The 16,880-nt window shown below is 40.0% G+C and overlaps 1 protein-coding gene across 1 annotated transcript; it reads left to right on the top strand.

Annotated features, from left to right (window-relative positions):
* The first annotated feature begins 3,289 nt into the window (after positions 1 to 3,289).
* On the top strand, positions 3,290 to 16,368 carry leng8 (leukocyte receptor cluster (LRC) member 8). Its single transcript, XM_044359739.1, has 15 exons — positions 3,290 to 3,688; positions 5,097 to 5,229; positions 5,561 to 5,707; positions 5,923 to 6,000; positions 6,314 to 6,737; positions 6,957 to 7,128; positions 7,209 to 7,379; positions 7,588 to 7,833; positions 7,922 to 8,086; positions 8,224 to 8,518; positions 8,819 to 8,920; positions 10,351 to 10,419; positions 10,517 to 10,646; positions 10,737 to 10,944; positions 11,042 to 16,368. Exons 1-15 carry the CDS (start codon positions 3,648 to 3,650, stop codon positions 11,202 to 11,204), a joined length of 2,544 nt encoding a protein of 847 aa, XP_044215674.1. The 5' UTR covers positions 3,290 to 3,647; the 3' UTR covers positions 11,205 to 16,368.
* The last annotated feature ends 512 nt before the right edge of the window (positions 16,369 to 16,880 follow it).

Genomic DNA, 16,880 nt, shown 5'->3' with positions numbered 1-16,880 from the left:
ACGGTTATTGGGGAGAAGAGCTGGATCAAAAAAGCTGCTGTCGACTTCACCAGATCGGGAAACCACATTGTTAAATATAAACGAGAGTAACAGTCAACCACAGAGTACTTTTTTTTTTTTTTTTTCCAGTTATACACTCTGTGTTATAATTGTGAGCTATGGATTGAGCGATAATAGCAAGATGACTGGTTGAAGAATGGTTAGGTTTATAAATATTATGTTAAAAAGTATTTTAATTTTATGTTGTAATGGAAAAATTATACAGTTTGCAGTGTTGGGGAAACTACTTTAAAACTATAGTTTGTCAGTTACTTCACAATGAAAAGTAGTTAAACTACATCTACTCACAAAAAAATACCTTGTCAAACAACTTTCAAAAAGTAGCTCAACTGCATTCAAACTACATGATGGAAGATTATCATAATCTGAGTCTGGAAGCTCATATTGTTACATAGAGGTACAATATGACCTTACACTAAAGTAAAGTGTTGGTGTGTTTGATTTAGGGACTGGGGCAGGCAGCCCGGGAATGTGTTTTAAGGAGAGGACAGGGAGCAATTGTTGAGTTGGAATCAGGAAAATTCTATATTTCTGGGGAAATTCATAGTTTTCGATTGCAGACATCTTGTGATTTTAATCAAATAGCAGGTGGTTGTCATTAAACGACAACCTTGGCCAATGAGCTGTGGCATTATGCCATACTGTATGGCTAAAAAGGTCATGAGAATACTATGAATATGTAGTTTGTAATTAACTACCTAAATTGCATGACCCAAAGAAGTTAACTACTGAAAAAGTTACTGATTTGAATATAGTTACACTAGTAATTGAACTACATGTAGTTAACCACTCCTCAACACTGACTTTTATCCCCAGAACTGTAGCCAGGATTTAGAAATACTGACAGGTAAAGTCCTCCCAATTTCACTTTAAAAAAAAATTTCTTCAACAACTGGGCTTTGTAGTTTTTAGCAAATGCTACTCAAACAGAGGTAAATGGTGCATTTGTTTCTGCAGTGGATTTGGTGCACTGGAATGAGACCGAGGTTGTTTTTTTTACAGCAGTGTGGTTTTTGTGGGGTTGACTTAAAATAAGCTACAATGGCCACGTTCATGATAATGAAGGAGAACGTCACCCAGTGCAACAGTTTGGCTTATTGATGCCTTTTTAATCATTTTTGGACAATGGTGTTGGCACTGAGGAATAAACTACATCAGACTTTGGCTGCACAGAAAGTACTCACAGGACCAATTGATTGTTGGTTTTAGTCTTTTCAAGGGATTTGTTTACAATAAGAAAAACAGAGAATATCACAAGATGTGTCTTTTAAATGGAGCAGCTGTTTCAATAAAGTACCTCTGAAAATCAATATCTGCTTACAAACTCAACACAAACTCCAACTAATATAAATGTCTAAGGACTTTTTCCTGTCCAGCAAATTTCTCTGGAAATTATGCAGTTGTAAAATAAAGCGATACTGTTTTAAATTCCCAGCATGAAGGTCTTAAATGCTGTTTCAAAGCAGGCTCCACACAGCCATTAAATTTAGGCAGAGAAATAAATGATCCTTTATTAATTGGTTGTTTGCTTAAAAGTAGTCCAACTAAAAAAATACTGGGTTTAAAAATACTGGAATCAGACTAAAAAATACATTTCTAACTGTTGAAAGTTAAACTCTTTTGTGAAGGGTTTGACTTGAAATACACTGCAATTATGTCGTCATTTAAGGAATGTCGTCAGTGAAGTCAGCCCTCATTTGTTGCGCCACTTGGGGTGTCGGTGTGGTGCGTAACCTCTCTTGAGTCATTCAACCAATAAATTAAAGACGCTCTTAAAAAAAGACTGACGAAAACCTGAATTTGCGGCAGACATAGGCTTACAAAATATAACCATGTTCACTTAGTGTATCATATTAAATATATACCGCACCAGTCAGAGGTCAGAGGATCTCCTTGAATGAGAGAGTGTGTCCAAACCTTTGACTGCTACTTTATATAAGTATTACTGTATAGAGTAGAAATGCTTTTTAAGAATCCATCTTACCCAGCTTCCTGCCATGGGTTAAAGAAACAAGCATTTCCAAACACCAGGTATTCATACAATGGTGCCTGGTAGTGAGTCATTGTTTGTGAGATCTTGTCACAAATGCTCAACATATTTGTGTAATGATGTAGCCGACAAGACAACAATGGGAACAAATTATTCATTCAGCAGGAACATGATATCATTCACTGTGAGAAATAGACTGGAAATTATACTAAATACAGTAAGTTTATTTTATTTGCAAGCTTTGCATCCTGAAATTAGATAGGATAACATTCACAAAAGTAAGACAGTGTTTATGTTGATTTAAAACAAACACCTTAGTCTTCCCATCAACATTATGGTATTTACTGTATATGTCAGTATTAAGAGGCAATATACAATATATGAAACACCCTCAAGTCCCATAAAATGACAAATAAAAGAAAGAACGTGTGTGAGTGTTTTGTTTGATTTGGTACAAGAATAGCACCAATAGGATACTCTTCTAAAAAGACAGATGGTTAGCCCTGCTCTTCATTGCTGTGCAGCAAAATACACATTTATGAACCTTAGAACAGTTGCAAATATGTTTTGCTCTCCATAGAGACTTCCAGACTTGAATTCTATGGATCAAGTGTGGGAGAGACTGTGTAACAGGAAATGACTCCCCTCTGTGAAACACACACACACACACACACACACACACACACACACACACACACACACACACACACACACACACACACACACACACATTCGCAAACACATCCTGCAGCTGTGTGTGATTCACAGGAAGGTAGGGAAAATGTATGTACCCTAATTTAAGAACACCAAGTAGATCTATTGTTGAAAATCTACAAGAAAACAACATAGCATGTAATAACTGCCAGCTCTCCCAAATAGGGTCAACTGTAGTGAAGGACTAATTGTTGTCATGGTGACAAATAATGAATTAACTAAGTGAGTTAATGTTGACAATAACATTATAAACTGGGGATGTTATTAGTTCTTAGGCTGAAGAAAGTTCTCTTTCCTCCTTTTTGCTGCGTACTTCAGTAAAATAAGGAACTAATTAGTGGTGTAAGTAATTTCCTGCGTTTAGCCTCGCAGGCACAACAGCTGCATCCGGCTCTGGCGTAACCCAGGCATTTGATTGGTGGAGCGACACACAAGGAGGACGTAAAATGTGCCTGAGATGATAGACTCTGGGTAACAAAACACTTACAGTACAACGGCAGAACGTCACTTGACTTGGCCAATTTTACTTATCTGCCATTTTGTATCTCTACAGCTCGGTCAGATGAAGTTGGCAGTTAACGAAGAGGGAAATGAATATGTTTGTGATCACTTCATTTTTAAATGTGCACATTTAATCCAAGTATATAAGATTTTGAAGTGTTAGGATAGATAGTGTAATTGACGTTCGGCTGGCTGCTGTTCTTGTAATCCGACAGTTAGCCGTCGTGTCTTCATCTTGTTTACTTTAACTGTAGCAGCACGGAGCTAAAGTTAACGACGTTAGCACGGAGCTGACGCTAACGACGTTAGCACAGCTTCTCGCTAGCCTGCTAGCAGCTGTCCTAGCGTTAGCTTCCTAACGCTAACTCTGCCTTGTGGCGAAATGGCGGCCAACACGGCACAAGCAAACCCAACAACTAACTGGTAGGTCACACTTTGTAGCCACGGAAAACCCAAAACACACACGGTCAGTTAATGTAATATAACGTTAGACTACGTCAGTTCACAGCCACGATAACTGGCAACAATCTTCAGGTAATGATGTAACGTTAGCTCAGCTCACGGTGTTGACAAGTGTTGGCACATCGAGCGTCCCTTACAGGCCGCTGGTTTGGTTTTGATGGCTTACCCAACATAATCATGACTCTTCAAAGCCATACTGGAATATACTAACACTGCAAACATTAGCGTTAACTTGGTAACGTTTGGTGCAACTAACTTGATGTGTAAATTAGCCAAAGTTGACAAGTTAACGTTAGCACACACTATTTACGTGGTTTAGTTCAGCGGTTGTTCACCTTTTTTGGTGTCAAGGACCCCCAAATTTATACACTAGGCCGCGGACCAGTATTTGATAAGATGTGGTCTCAGGGATCCCCATCTGATAAAATTTAATTATTCCATAACTGTCTATACTGTAGGTTGGCAGACTAACAGTGAAGAGTGTGACGCTTATGAACAGTATAGTCATCCTCATACATCCTCTCATTGGGCTAACTTCTAGTCAATGAAATTAAAATAGTTCCCATTTTTCTGGGGACCCAAGGGGTCTCCGGACCCCTGGTTGAGAACTGTTGGTTTAGTTAACCCGGTAACTGAAATATTGGGGTTGGCTTTACCTCTACAGGCTAACGTTAAAGATCCCCTCCAGACATGTTTTAAGATGTATATAAAACACAAAAGAAGGTTAATTATTTTTGATAAAATCCTTAAAAGTACATCTACTCCTTCTCCTACTTTAAAAAATCCAGAATCCATGAAAATGCAAATATTTTTAATATCAAAAGTTTTCCTGTTGGACACAAAATGTCTCCTACTTCACTGTATAGTGAAGTGTTTGTGCACTGGAGGCTTCAAATTTCCACATCACACTTATATAAGTTGAATATTAAACCAGAATTGGCTTCCAAACTAGTTGAGATGTCACAAATCAGGCTTGTAGGAAACTTTTCACTTTCAGCAAATGAAAGTGAAAATAGCCTTCTAGTGTCAGACTCTACACATTCATCATTCTGCCCGGTGAAGCTCAAACAGTAAACTGTAGGAACAAGAAGAAAAACATATGTTTGAGTGGAGGGGGACTTAGAAACGTTAAAAGATGAATTTTCCGGTTAACAGCAAACGGTTAGATTATGTTTACTAAACTTATCCAGTCAAACCTGTTTCGGAATGACTTGTTAACATGATATAGTTATAAATTCATCCCAGACAATTGTTATCATTCAGTTACAAAAGTTGTAATACCCAACCTCGTTACTTTTTAGGCTTATTTGTTCTTTTGATCAAGGTACTTCCAGAAACATCCTGACTAATGTTCTTATGTTGATGGCAGGTCCTATGGTGCTGCTGCAGACGGCCAGGTTCATGAAAACCCAGAATGGGAGAAAGCAAGACAAGCATTAGCCTCCATCAACAAGAGTCAGAGCTCTGCTAAGACTACACAAACCAACCGGACGACAGCAGAGGTCAGCTGTTATCTCTTTGTTTATAGTGTGTCTTGATTTTTGTTAGGCCTGTTATTGAGATTTATGTGGAAGGATCTTATCACAGAAGATTTTGGGAAATCTGAAAATGCAAATGCTGCTCATACAAATAGAGAACGGGTGGATAGAGGTGGAACATGAGGTAATGCCTTTTTATGAAATGCCAGTCTGAAATTACAGTGTAGAAGTAGAAATTTATTATTATTATTGTTAGTAAATTCTTGCAGCATTGTCAGTTGTGTCCCTGCTTGATGATATCCTCTCCATACTGAATCATAATGTGATGGCTATTTCTGCATGTGTGTCATTTCAGGCTGGTCAGTTTCAGCCAGCAGTGACTGACTCTGCTGCCATTCAGCAGCAGCAACAGCAGCAGCAATACTATCAGTGGTACCAGCAAAATCCGCAGCAGTATCCTGGTTACACATACCCCTATAACTACTACTACCCAATGGGTCCAGTAAGTACAAAAAGGAATTTTGTTCTTATCAGTATTTTATTCTCGTAACATTTGATTCAAATACAGGGCATTCAGCACTGTTAGCTGTAGGGCTTGCACTTCTTTTTCACCAACAACACCATTATACTGAGGGATTGGGAGAAGGTTCTATAGTTACACTTGTACAAATAATGGATGTGACAAAAATAATCACATGGTTCTCTCTGAATTCACAGTATGGAGCTGCATATCCACCAAATCAGTATGGTGCACCTCCAGGGCCTTACCCAGGAACTCCAACCTCTAATGGACAGGTATGTGACAAAAAGTTGTAGGCAAAAATACTTAAAATTTCATAGTTGGTCATAGATCCCGTCTGTACTCACAGGTATAATCACAATCCTAACCAATGGGGTTTGTTGCTCACCTTTTGGTTTTAGAAAACCAGAAAATGACCTAATTCCTGAGTCAATGGACATGATCAGTAACTCTGTCAACCTTTTTAGATGTCCAAATGTTTGTAATAGTATGGCAGTGCGTTTGGTGTAATGCATGATGACTTTGTCCCCCAAGCATCCCCAAATTTTGCTGTGCTGCTAAAATTGCATTTTTCTTTTCTTTTCACAGCCTCCCCCAGTGCCTGGAATGGAAGACCAGTCCCCCAGCTATCCTTCCCAACCACAACCTCCCCCTCCTGCTACTTCCCAGCCCCCTCAGAGCCCAACCACCTCAGATAAACCCCCTCCTCCTCCACCCCCAACCATCCCTCCCCCACCCAACTCCCAGTACCCCCCTCCTCCATCACAAAATGCTTACAATACCAACAGTTCCATGCCATATCCACCTGGTGACCCCAGCCAAATGCAAGTTTACAATCATTCCCAGGGAAGGCCTAACTATGGACAGGGTTTCCAGGCCCAGAACAGCTACCAGCCTTCACAGAATACCTCCCAACAACAACCAGGCCAGTATGTACCAGGACTAGGCAGGGGAGAGGCCAACAAAAACAAAAACCAAAAGCAAGGACAGCAACTCTGGCATCGAATGAAACGTAAGATTTAAACTTTTAGGCTTATTTAGGTAGCTGACAAGTATGTTTTCTCAACTGAATTACTGCAGAGGTTTTGATGTATGTAACTTACTAATACTTTATTCCTTGTTTCTATTATTGCAGTTTAATGAGGTTATAACATGCTTGTTTCAGACATGTTGAAACTATATTTGACCAATGTTCTTCATTTAGTTTTCATGTTATTTTTTGTTATTACAGAGGCACCTGGGACCGCTGCTGTGAAGTTCAATATTTCCAAGAGGCCCTATCAGGTTCAGTGCTCTGCAATTTCCAATCAGGCTTTCCCTACCGGCGAGCAGCCCTCAGGACTGAATCCAACTCCATCATCTCCTGCTACTGCCAGTGCTGCATCTGGAGGTGCTCAGACACGGTAAGAACTTGACTGTCCTCTAATTTATTGTCTTATACTTTTGTGGAAAATGGACTGACTTTGAATGTTTTTTTATACAGACCCCAGGACTGGCCCCAAGCCATGAAGGAATACGTGCAGCGCTGTTTTACAGCCTGTGAGACAGAGGAAGACAAAGATCGCACAGAGAAGGTACTGAAGGAAGTTCTGCAGGACCGGCTAAAGGATGGCTCAGCTTACACCATTGATTGGAACCGTGAACCATTGCCAGAGTGAGTTTATTAGTGGATCAGTGTTTGCCTGCTGTGTACTGTAGTATTTTTTTTATCTAAGCTGTTATCTTTGAAATTTCTTTAAACGACTGCACTTGTTTACAGTTGTTTACAGTTAGTTGTGGGAAGTAAATGTACTTCTTGTTACTTGTTGATAATATGCAGTTTGAACACACATTGAGATTTGGGTCTTTGTCCTTTTTTGTAGACTGAAGGTCAAACAGTCTCGTTGGGAAGCTGTACCACTACAGAGGTCAGGAGATGGCTCAATCAGCCGTGGTGGGAGTACAGCGGCAGCTTCACGAGGCAGAGGTGGTGGACACAGATTGGGCCACTACAGGAATATCTTTTCTCAAAGGAGTCCATCTTCTAGTTCCTCACGTTCGTCCTCCCGCTCACCATCCCCCTCCCACAGCAGACACAGGGACCGCAGCAACCAAAGGCACAGACGCAGGTAAGACACTATGCCCCCCATGTTGTTTGTTCACTGTAGACACCCAATGTATTTCCTTTCTAAATGTCTTGTGTCTCTATGCTATCAGTGATTCTGGCTCACAGTCAGACAGCAGCATCTCCAGTGACCTCCGACCTCAGCTGTCAAGACGAAATCAGAAAGGGGGACGTGGCCGCGGTAGTGACAGAGATCGAGGACGTGGAGGAGGAGACAGGGGACGAGGAAGAGGAGGAAAAGCCAACAGAGGGAGACGGTAATTGTAAACATATCCTTCCTAAAATTATGGTAAATTTAGGCCCCATACTTTGCAAATGGAGGATTTTTTTTTTCCTCTTTACTACTCTATTCCACGGAGATAGCTTATGAATATCCCCTTTCCTATTTACACAGAAACATGGAAGAAACCAATTCAGCTGTTGGAAAGAAGAGGAAAGGTGGCAATGCTGGTCTGGATTTCCATGACCCTAACCGAGAAGCCAAAAAGCAGAGTAGAGCAGCTCGTTTCCACAAGCAGCTTCGCTCAGAGCCCCTTGTTCTGTCTATAAATGCCCTCGACCTGCCTGATGGGACACAGGAAGGCCTCAGCTGGGAGGACTGCCCCATTGTTGGAACATGTCAGGACATCACCAAATCCTACCTGAGGCTCACCTGCGCCCCTGACCCCTCCACTGTGCGCCCTGTGCATGTAAGCTATACTCTTATCATCCTTGTGAATGTTTTGCTGTATTTTTACAGTCCCAGGATAATGTTTTCTTCCGTGTGGAAATCAGGGAATACAACTTCTTCATACTCTTTTAAATCATTCAAGTGTTCTTTGATCGGTTTATCTCTGTGCTGTGAAGAGGAGGACAGCATGAAACAAGGGAAAGAAAGAGGATGTTTGTATGGCAAAACATGTGATGACTACATTTCATGTCTCCTAGCCTTCTGCCTCACAGCGGCAAGATCCAGGCTTTGATCTATTTCTGAACTTGTTTTCACTCAGGTGCTGAGAAAATCTTTGCAGGCTGTGAAAGCCCACTGGAAAACCCACCAGGACTACGCCTATGCCTGTGAACAGATGAAATCCATACGACAAGACCTCACGGTGTGTTGTCTTACATATACATATTACATTTTGCATAATTATTGTTTCTTTGTCTTTCTTTGATGCCTCTGCCATGGTCAGAGGCATTATGTTTACAGGTTGTCCATCTGTCAGGGAATTTCTTATTTGGCACAAATGTCCTCTTGCAGTGTTTCCCATACATTGATTTATTTGTGGTGGTCCGCCACAACATCAGCACTGAACGCCACATATTGATTTTCTTTTTTTTTCTTTTTTTTTAACTGTTTAAAATGGGTAAACTCTTCCCTCCTCCCCATGCACTCTCTGAATCAAAACATGATTCTTCAGGAGTCTTGATGATGCAGATAAGACGGTGGTCATGTCATGCCATCTACATTTTGGAGAGGCGCAGTCACACTATCTCCACTTAAAAATCAGTTGCGTGTCTACATCGCTTTAAAGCATGTGGGCACCGACAGGGACTTCACGGTGCATTCAAGTGCACCTCTTCTAAACTCGAATGGCCACATAGGTTGTTTAAAACAGGAAAGAGTCTATTTTTTTTTCTTATTTTCCTTTGTTGAAATACATACATCTGTCATTACTGTCTTGTTCTTTCACTACAGCATTTTTATAAATCACATAGCAAAGCAAAACAATCACCCACTCAATGCTATAGATTCCAATCTTCAAAATTCCCTAAAATAATCAAATCGAATTGTTAGCAGCAGTTATCAGCAAACTACAGCATATTCTTGTACGAGTGTCTAGGTATCTCTGTGGTTTTCCATGTTATTTTACTGCAGCGTTTTTGATAATTAGATGCTAAAATCATAACAATATCCCATTCATTTCTACACAGGCAGATTTAAAAAAAATCTATAAAAACATCTTATCAAATTGTTATCAGCAATCACAATCATATTCTTGTACAACAGGTCCCCAAGTACCTCTGTGTGGCAGATTTTTAAATTTCAATTTTAAAAAACAATGTTTTATTTGCTTGACACAATGTGAAGCAATGGAGCTGCTTCTCCACTCAGTCAGCTTCCACCGCAAATAGACTCTGGTTCTGTGGGAAACGCTAAACTGTTTAGATTTTGGTGGTCAAAGGTCAAGGTCACTGTGACCTCATGTCCATCCCTCTCTTGTGAACAAGTTATCTCCGGAACGCCTGGAGGGAACTTCATTACATCTGGCACAAACGTCTGTTTGGACTCAATGAACTGAAGTGACCATATTTCACATTTGGTCAGTACTGAATTTGTGAGACTAATCTTGGGTGCTGACCTTGAAACTGTGGCTTCTTTATTAAATTCCTTCAAAGGCATCACTACAAGTATTATCAGTCTGAAAGTAAACTGCTACTTGACTGTCTGGCGGAGGCACACAACCACAAGCCTGTTTACATGTGAGCATTTTCTTCCTCTGTTTTTTTAACTTATTTGTGTTTCCCCTCAACCACGCAGGTCCAGGGAGTTCGTACTGAGTTCACAGTGGAAGTGTACGAGTGTCACGCACGCATTGCTCTGGAAAAGGTGAGTCAGCTCCCCTTTAGTAGTGCTGTAGCAGCCGTTAGTGAGTTAGTGATAACTGATTTTTAGACACTAGGTGACTGTTTTGTGTTGTCTTCAGGGTGATCATGAAGAGTTCAATCAGTGCCAGACTCAGCTGAAGGCCCTGTATAAGGACAATCCCTCAGAGAACATTGGAGAGTTTACAGCATATAGATTGATGTACTACATCTTCACTAAAAACTCTGGAGGTATGCTTGCATCTTTTGGTCCCTATCACACATTACATACACACTTTGACCCTTTACATTTTAACCGTGGTCATTTTTCTCTCCCTCCAGATCTGACCACTGAGTTGGTGTACCTGACCCCGGCGCTGCGGGCGGACGTGTGTGTGGCTCATGCTCTTGCACTCCGTGCTGCCTGGGCATTAGGAAACTATCACCGTTTCTTTAAGCTGTACCTGGAAGCCCCACGCATGGCTTCCTACCTCATTGACAAGTTTATAGAGAGGGAAAGAAAGGTTGCGCTTCGGGCCATAGTCAAAACGTAAGTCATGTTTTTAAAAACTAAGATTTATTTGCAAATATTAGATCCAAATAATTAAGTTCTGACCTTTTTATGTCTCTGTTTCCTCTGTCTGCAGGTTTAGGCCTGACTTGCCGGTGCAGTATGTGCAGTCCGCTCTTGGCTTCTCGTGTTTAGACTCCTGTATGGCCTTTCTTACTGGGCTAGGTGTCACATTCTACCCCTCGGACCCCACAAAGATAGACTGCAAAACCAGCTCAGCCTCTTTGGCTGCCTCCTGAGTGGGTGGAGGGGTAGCACATTGAAGGGAGATGCTTAGGGACCAGCACGGATCCTTGCATATTGAATGCACTGCACTTCAGACACCTCAGCCAGTTCAGATAGAATAGTGGCAGGCTAACAACCATATAAGACCCATATAGACAGTCTTGAATGCTAGAAAACTTATCTGCAAGATGTAGCTTTCAGACTGCAGATGTAATTTTCTGATACTCAGAGATGAGAGCTGTTTTAAACTTGAGGGAGAATATCTGCACACACTGTCACTTAAATATTGTAAGTACGCTTAATGCCCACGTTATCTAGATACATTGTTATGCCAGAAAAGTGAGTGGACAGTTTAGATTTGGGATTATCATGTAATCTCAGCATTTAGAGGCCAAGAAGTCACAGAACCAGATCAGGGAGGCGCTCGCCCTCATGGTTCCTGTTCCATTACCACCGTCAGATGTCAAAGCTAACAGTGTTCTGTTATGTTTTTTCCCTTCCTCAAGTCAACAGCTCCAAGACCTGAAGATTCAAGCCTTGTCAACCAAAAGAGAAACGCAAACAGCTGTTCAAGTCATTCATCCAGCTCTCCTGTTAGAAGTCAAGCCCGTGGAATCAGGTCAACTTTACATTTTCCGCTTAAAGACTGTGAGATCACTCCGTGAAAAGATGCCAGCAGTTTGTCTGAAAGAAGAGGTTTTGGTTTGTATGTCCTGCACGCCTGCCCTACACCCTGCTTCCTCAAAGTATCAACCGCTGGCTGTTCATCCTGTTCCTTGGCCCCAACCATATGGCCCATGAAGGCAATGAACTGAAATCTAAAGTGTGTTTTAATTAATATTGATCCGTCTTGCCACTCAGTTATGAAATGGTTGGCCAGCATTAGGGAAAAAGTCCAAATCTGATGAGCATTGACTTTCTGTATGCTAAGAGATACAGGCAAATGTTTTTCATCAAGCTGATTTCCTCACATCTCCACACCCTGGAAGCTGAGCTCTATCTTCAATCCCAGTGCAGCCTCATGCAGGGAGGGAATATGCCTCAGTCATCCTCAGGGAGAAGTTCCTGCCAGCACTTGCAATCCAGCGTGTTCCCGTCAACACGGCAAAGTGCAGCGGTGAAGCACATCTCATCATCCAGGTTGACCGTCGTAAACCTCGCCAGCTGTTATTTAAAAGGAACAGGGGCAGCTAAGCTGCCAGCTTGAAATACAGCTGAAGGTGAATTCTGCGTGACGGCGCAGCAGAGGAACCACGCAGCTTCAACAAGGAATGTCAGTGTGCGGTTTGTATGCAACATCTGGCTCTGGTGTTTGCAAGGCTGGTAAGAGAAAGGGACTTCTCAGGAAGGAGATGGATGACGGCACTCCAGAGATGTTGCCTCACATTTCCTCTGTGTTAAATGTTTTATGTCTTGTGTTTTTCTGGACAGCAGTATTGGCCTTTCTCTTGACAAAAGGATAAATAATTATGGAGCTGCACTCTGATTTTTATGGGAATTAACTGTTTATTAGAAAATTAATTAAGTGTCATAATAAATTTGACAATATCCTCTGCCAAAAATGGAGTATGTAAGATCCCAGCAATTTTACTGCACAGATACACGCTGCTGTCTGAATGTCATATGATTAAGTATTTAAATCAAAACAAAGTTTTAAACTGATGTAGACAGTATCTTAATGAAGAGGGACATTCAAGCTGATTGTAGATTAGTGCTTTTATGTCCATCATTCTGTTATTTATGAAATATTTTTCAAAAATGAACACCACAAATTTTCAGCCTGACACCAGTAATGAAAAACAAGATTGTTCCTTACAGTCGTGGTGGAATTAGAGTTAGCCCCTGATGTGATTTTGGCCCATTTCAAGAAGTTGGTGTTTTAGTAATTGGAGTAATTGTGCTGGTGGTGTATGCAGTCTTACATGATTATTTTGTCCCTATTGATTAGGAAAGGATCATTAGAATACAAATAGTTATTAGACAGCAAGTAAATGTCCAGAAATGTTGCCCAAACAAACAACCTTTCTCACTGGGATGACTATTTTTGTGCTGCTTCTCATTATATGCTATAATTGGGTCTTTATATAGAACAAATGTGCTGAAATTTGAAAAAAGAAACAACAAAAAAAAAAAACATGTTTAACTACTTTGTTAATAATTTGATTACAGTTATTTGAACAGTATTGATTACCCCTGTTGAAATGTTGAGCCTGAGGTATTTAAGGATGTGTAATTGATGAGGATGTGAGTGGATGCAGGCTCGTTGTACAGACTACTTGTTAACTTGTCTACAGATTATATTTTTGTAAATATTGTATGATACTGCTGTGATTTCTTTTTCAGTTAGTGTGTAGTTTAGGTTTTTTTGTTCACACACGGGTAAGTGTGTTATTTTGTTTTTTTCCTCCCCGGGTTTCTCAAAACAATACAGTTTTGCCTTTCTTTGGACAGGGGATAGTGAAGAGGCAGACAGGAAACAAGGGGGGGAGAGATGGGTATGACATTCAACAAAGGTCCCTGGCTGGAGTCGAACCAGGGATGTCGCAGTCGTGTAGCACGTGCAGTAACTGTTAGGCTACCAGGGTGCTCCAATAACCTTCTGCAATAGGACAAAACTCCATCAGCCTGCCAACCTGGTTTAACTATTTGTTTTGCAAACTGTTCATTGTTGACAATTGATCTCAACATGTTTTCTTTCTCCCCTCCCCCTTCATTTACCTCATCCCCTGTCCTCTTTGCTGCTCCCCCCTCCCCCCCCCTCTCGCTCCTTACAAACCTCCCTCTCACACACCGCTAGACTTCTCATTCTTCAGCTGGTAGCACAGCTGCACACAGGAGCACATGGAGTGATAAGTGGGCGAACCTCCTCAGCTGCCTGCTCCTCCTCCTCCTCCTCCTCCTCAACCTCCAGACGCCAGCCGGAGGGAGTGAATTGTGAGAAATCCAAAAGTCTTGGTTTGACCCACTCAAGTTGAAGCCATACAGCTGATAAAATACATGGGAGCCTCACATAACGAAATGTAAAATGTTGATCTGCTGCTAATGTGATTTGCTGCTAACCCAAATCTTTGAAAATGTTTTTTGTTTTTTTGTTTTTTTTGGTTACATAAAACTGGTTTAGTTTTAAAACAATGTTAGATGATTCACAAAGTCACCATGTATTGATGTTTTCTGTTTGTCCAGATGCATTTGCATTTTTTTTTAAAGAATACACCAACAGTTTAGTATTGAAATGTTTTTTTTCTTTCACCTAATTCGATAAATTTTGTGAAATGGATGGAGCTTCGTGAGTTGCAATAGATGCCAGTTAAGATAGTTTCATCCCTCAGCATCTTACAATGTGTCTGGACATACAGAACATATTGTTATCCTCAAAATTCACATTTACATTTCTACATTTAGCTATTTTTTTTTCTTTTACTTTATTTCTTATTTAGGCAGTTTCCTATTTGACAAGTGTTGGTGTGTGCTCCCATGCTACGAAATTTCCTTTTGGTTTCTTCACGTGTGATGAGAATGACTGTGATGGTTGTTGCCTTTGATTTGTGTAAATGGAAGCTTCTTACACAGGGTTAAAGTGTCTCATCTTTGAAAGAGCCCAGGATATTCACCTTGTTGTTGGGTTTTTTTCCCCCTCTCTCTCTTTTATAGTAGAAATTTCACCCCAGACAACTAACAATACACATTTTCAGTTTGGATGTTTGTGTTTTTTTTTTTCTTCCTCTGATGCTTGAGTCATGTTTTCAGTATTTTTTGCTCCCATGTACTGTAAACCTCCATCAGTCTTTGTAACTCCCTCCTCGATATTTGACAGTGAAAGAACTCCCATGTCCCTCACGTCAGCTGTCGTCATTTCCTGCCATTTCCCTTTTAACTCTTCTTCATTTGAACTTCTCTTTTCTATCTTTTCACTTTCTCTTTTTACTCTCCCTGCATGCTCTCCTCTCCCCCCTCTCTCTCTCGCCTTCAATTTTCTAACCAGTAAATGTTCTCTTCCCACCTTTTTCCTTTCATGTTGAGTATGTTTGTGACCGTTTGCCGTGTGCAACTAGTCACTCACTAGTAAGTATTGTATTGCATCTGCAATGCTTTAATAGTTTATGTTGCAGCGAACTAACAACTGCAGCTGAAGGTTTATCTGCAATGCCTCACCCTGATCCCCATTTCCCCCATGCCTCTACAGATCTGATTCAAAACTGCCATTTTGTAAATATTGTGTACATATTATCTTTTGAAAAAATTAATAAAATTCAAATATAAAGGGCATCCAGTGGTTTTTCTTAAGTTATGTAATACAACTGGCATATTTAAAAGCAATTGAATAAAAGTAAGAAAATGAAGCCACAGAATTCAGGAGTCAAGTCTTGCATGAACAATTTTATTGAGAGATGACATATGTTTTCCAACGAGAGGCACCTGTGACACTGTTAAGACTAGAAATAAGAAGACAGTTTGGTTTCTTGACACATTGGATTAATTTCCTTCCAAATTTCTCTGACATTTTTATTTTGATCTTAGCATGATTTGTAAGATGATGTTAAAGTGACCTGGATCGAGTCGTTGGAAAAGAAAGGGCTTGGAAAATAAATTTGAAAAGTTGGAAATAAGGGGAAGATGATAGACAATACAAAAGTAATTAAAGATCAGAAGAAAAGAAAAATATCCGCTATATTTAATAAGGTTGAGCTCATGCATTTTAGTTGAAAAGGGAAAGAATGAAGAAAATAGGCAAGTAAAGCAAAAAGGAAAGGTAAAAGTTTTTTAATTTTTTGCATTTAAAGTGAAAGAATTTAACTAAACCACAGACGAAACCCTGATTATACATGATATACCTTAAATCATCTTCAGTGAGATGCATATGATGACAGTAGATACTGTACATCACTTAAATGTTTAATCTAATTACAAGTTTAAGGGCAAATGGTTAAAAGTTCTGCAACAAAAAGCTACATACAACAACTTGTTAAAATAAGCTTTTTGTAAATTGTAGATTTTGCAGTTTGTCATGAATCAGCCTGTGTCTAGTTAAAGAGTTTAAAAGCTGTAGAAAAGGAAACTATAATGAGCATCAGAAGCAGAGGAAAGAGAAAAGAGCAAAAGTAAAGCTGTAGCTCAGAATAATAAAGTCAGAGAGCTAAGGACAGGAACTAGCAGGGAAAGAGCAAAAGCTAATATTAAGAAAATAAAGCTAGACCTACATAATATAGATAATCAGAAGAGGGGAATTATGCATCATGCAAAAGAAAGAAATTTATAAGCAAGGATGACAGTAAGAGAGAAAAGATGTTCAGAGAATAGTTAAGAAGCTAAAAGAAAATTAAAAATCTATGATCTTAAACTATGTACAACTATACCTACTAAAGAAAAGACTAAAGCAAGTGAATCACACTAGAAAGTCACAAAGTAGAGAAAAAACAGCAGAAGAAGACAGGCCGAGACTAGATTTCATATGTATGTTCTCTATAGTGGTGCAGAGAAGGATAGAAGAAAGGAGAGAAATAGTAGCAATCACTAACACAGAGAGGTGCATTGAAATAGAAAAGAAGTAAAAGTAGGAAACAGATTAAACAGGAGCAAGAAATAGGGAAACAATCAGTAAAAACTCTGTATAAATGTAAAAGTGGTGTAATTTTAACATTAAATTAACCTCAAGCTGTGGTCTCTTTAGCAACAGAAGTGCACAGAAACAA

This window comes from Thunnus albacares, chromosome 8, assembly GCF_914725855.1.
Source record: "Thunnus albacares chromosome 8, fThuAlb1.1, whole genome shotgun sequence".
Taxonomy (NCBI): domain Eukaryota; kingdom Metazoa; phylum Chordata; class Actinopteri; order Scombriformes; family Scombridae; genus Thunnus; species Thunnus albacares.
Note: the sequence above shows the minus strand (reverse complement) of the source record. Positions and strands in the feature narration are given on the sequence as shown.

Bases quoted from the DNA above. Each gene is read 5' to 3' on its own strand.
- leng8 (XM_044359739.1), top strand. From the start codon at position 3,648: ATGGCGGCCAACACGGCACAAGCAAACCCAACAACTAACTG. The intron at 8,519-8,818 runs GTAAGCTATACT...GTTTTCACTCAG, and splicing joins CCACTGTGCGCCCTGTGCAT to GTGCTGAGAAAATCTTTGCA. The intron at 10,647-10,736 runs GTATGCTTGCAT...CTCTCCCTCCAG, and splicing joins CTTCACTAAAAACTCTGGAG to ATCTGACCACTGAGTTGGTG.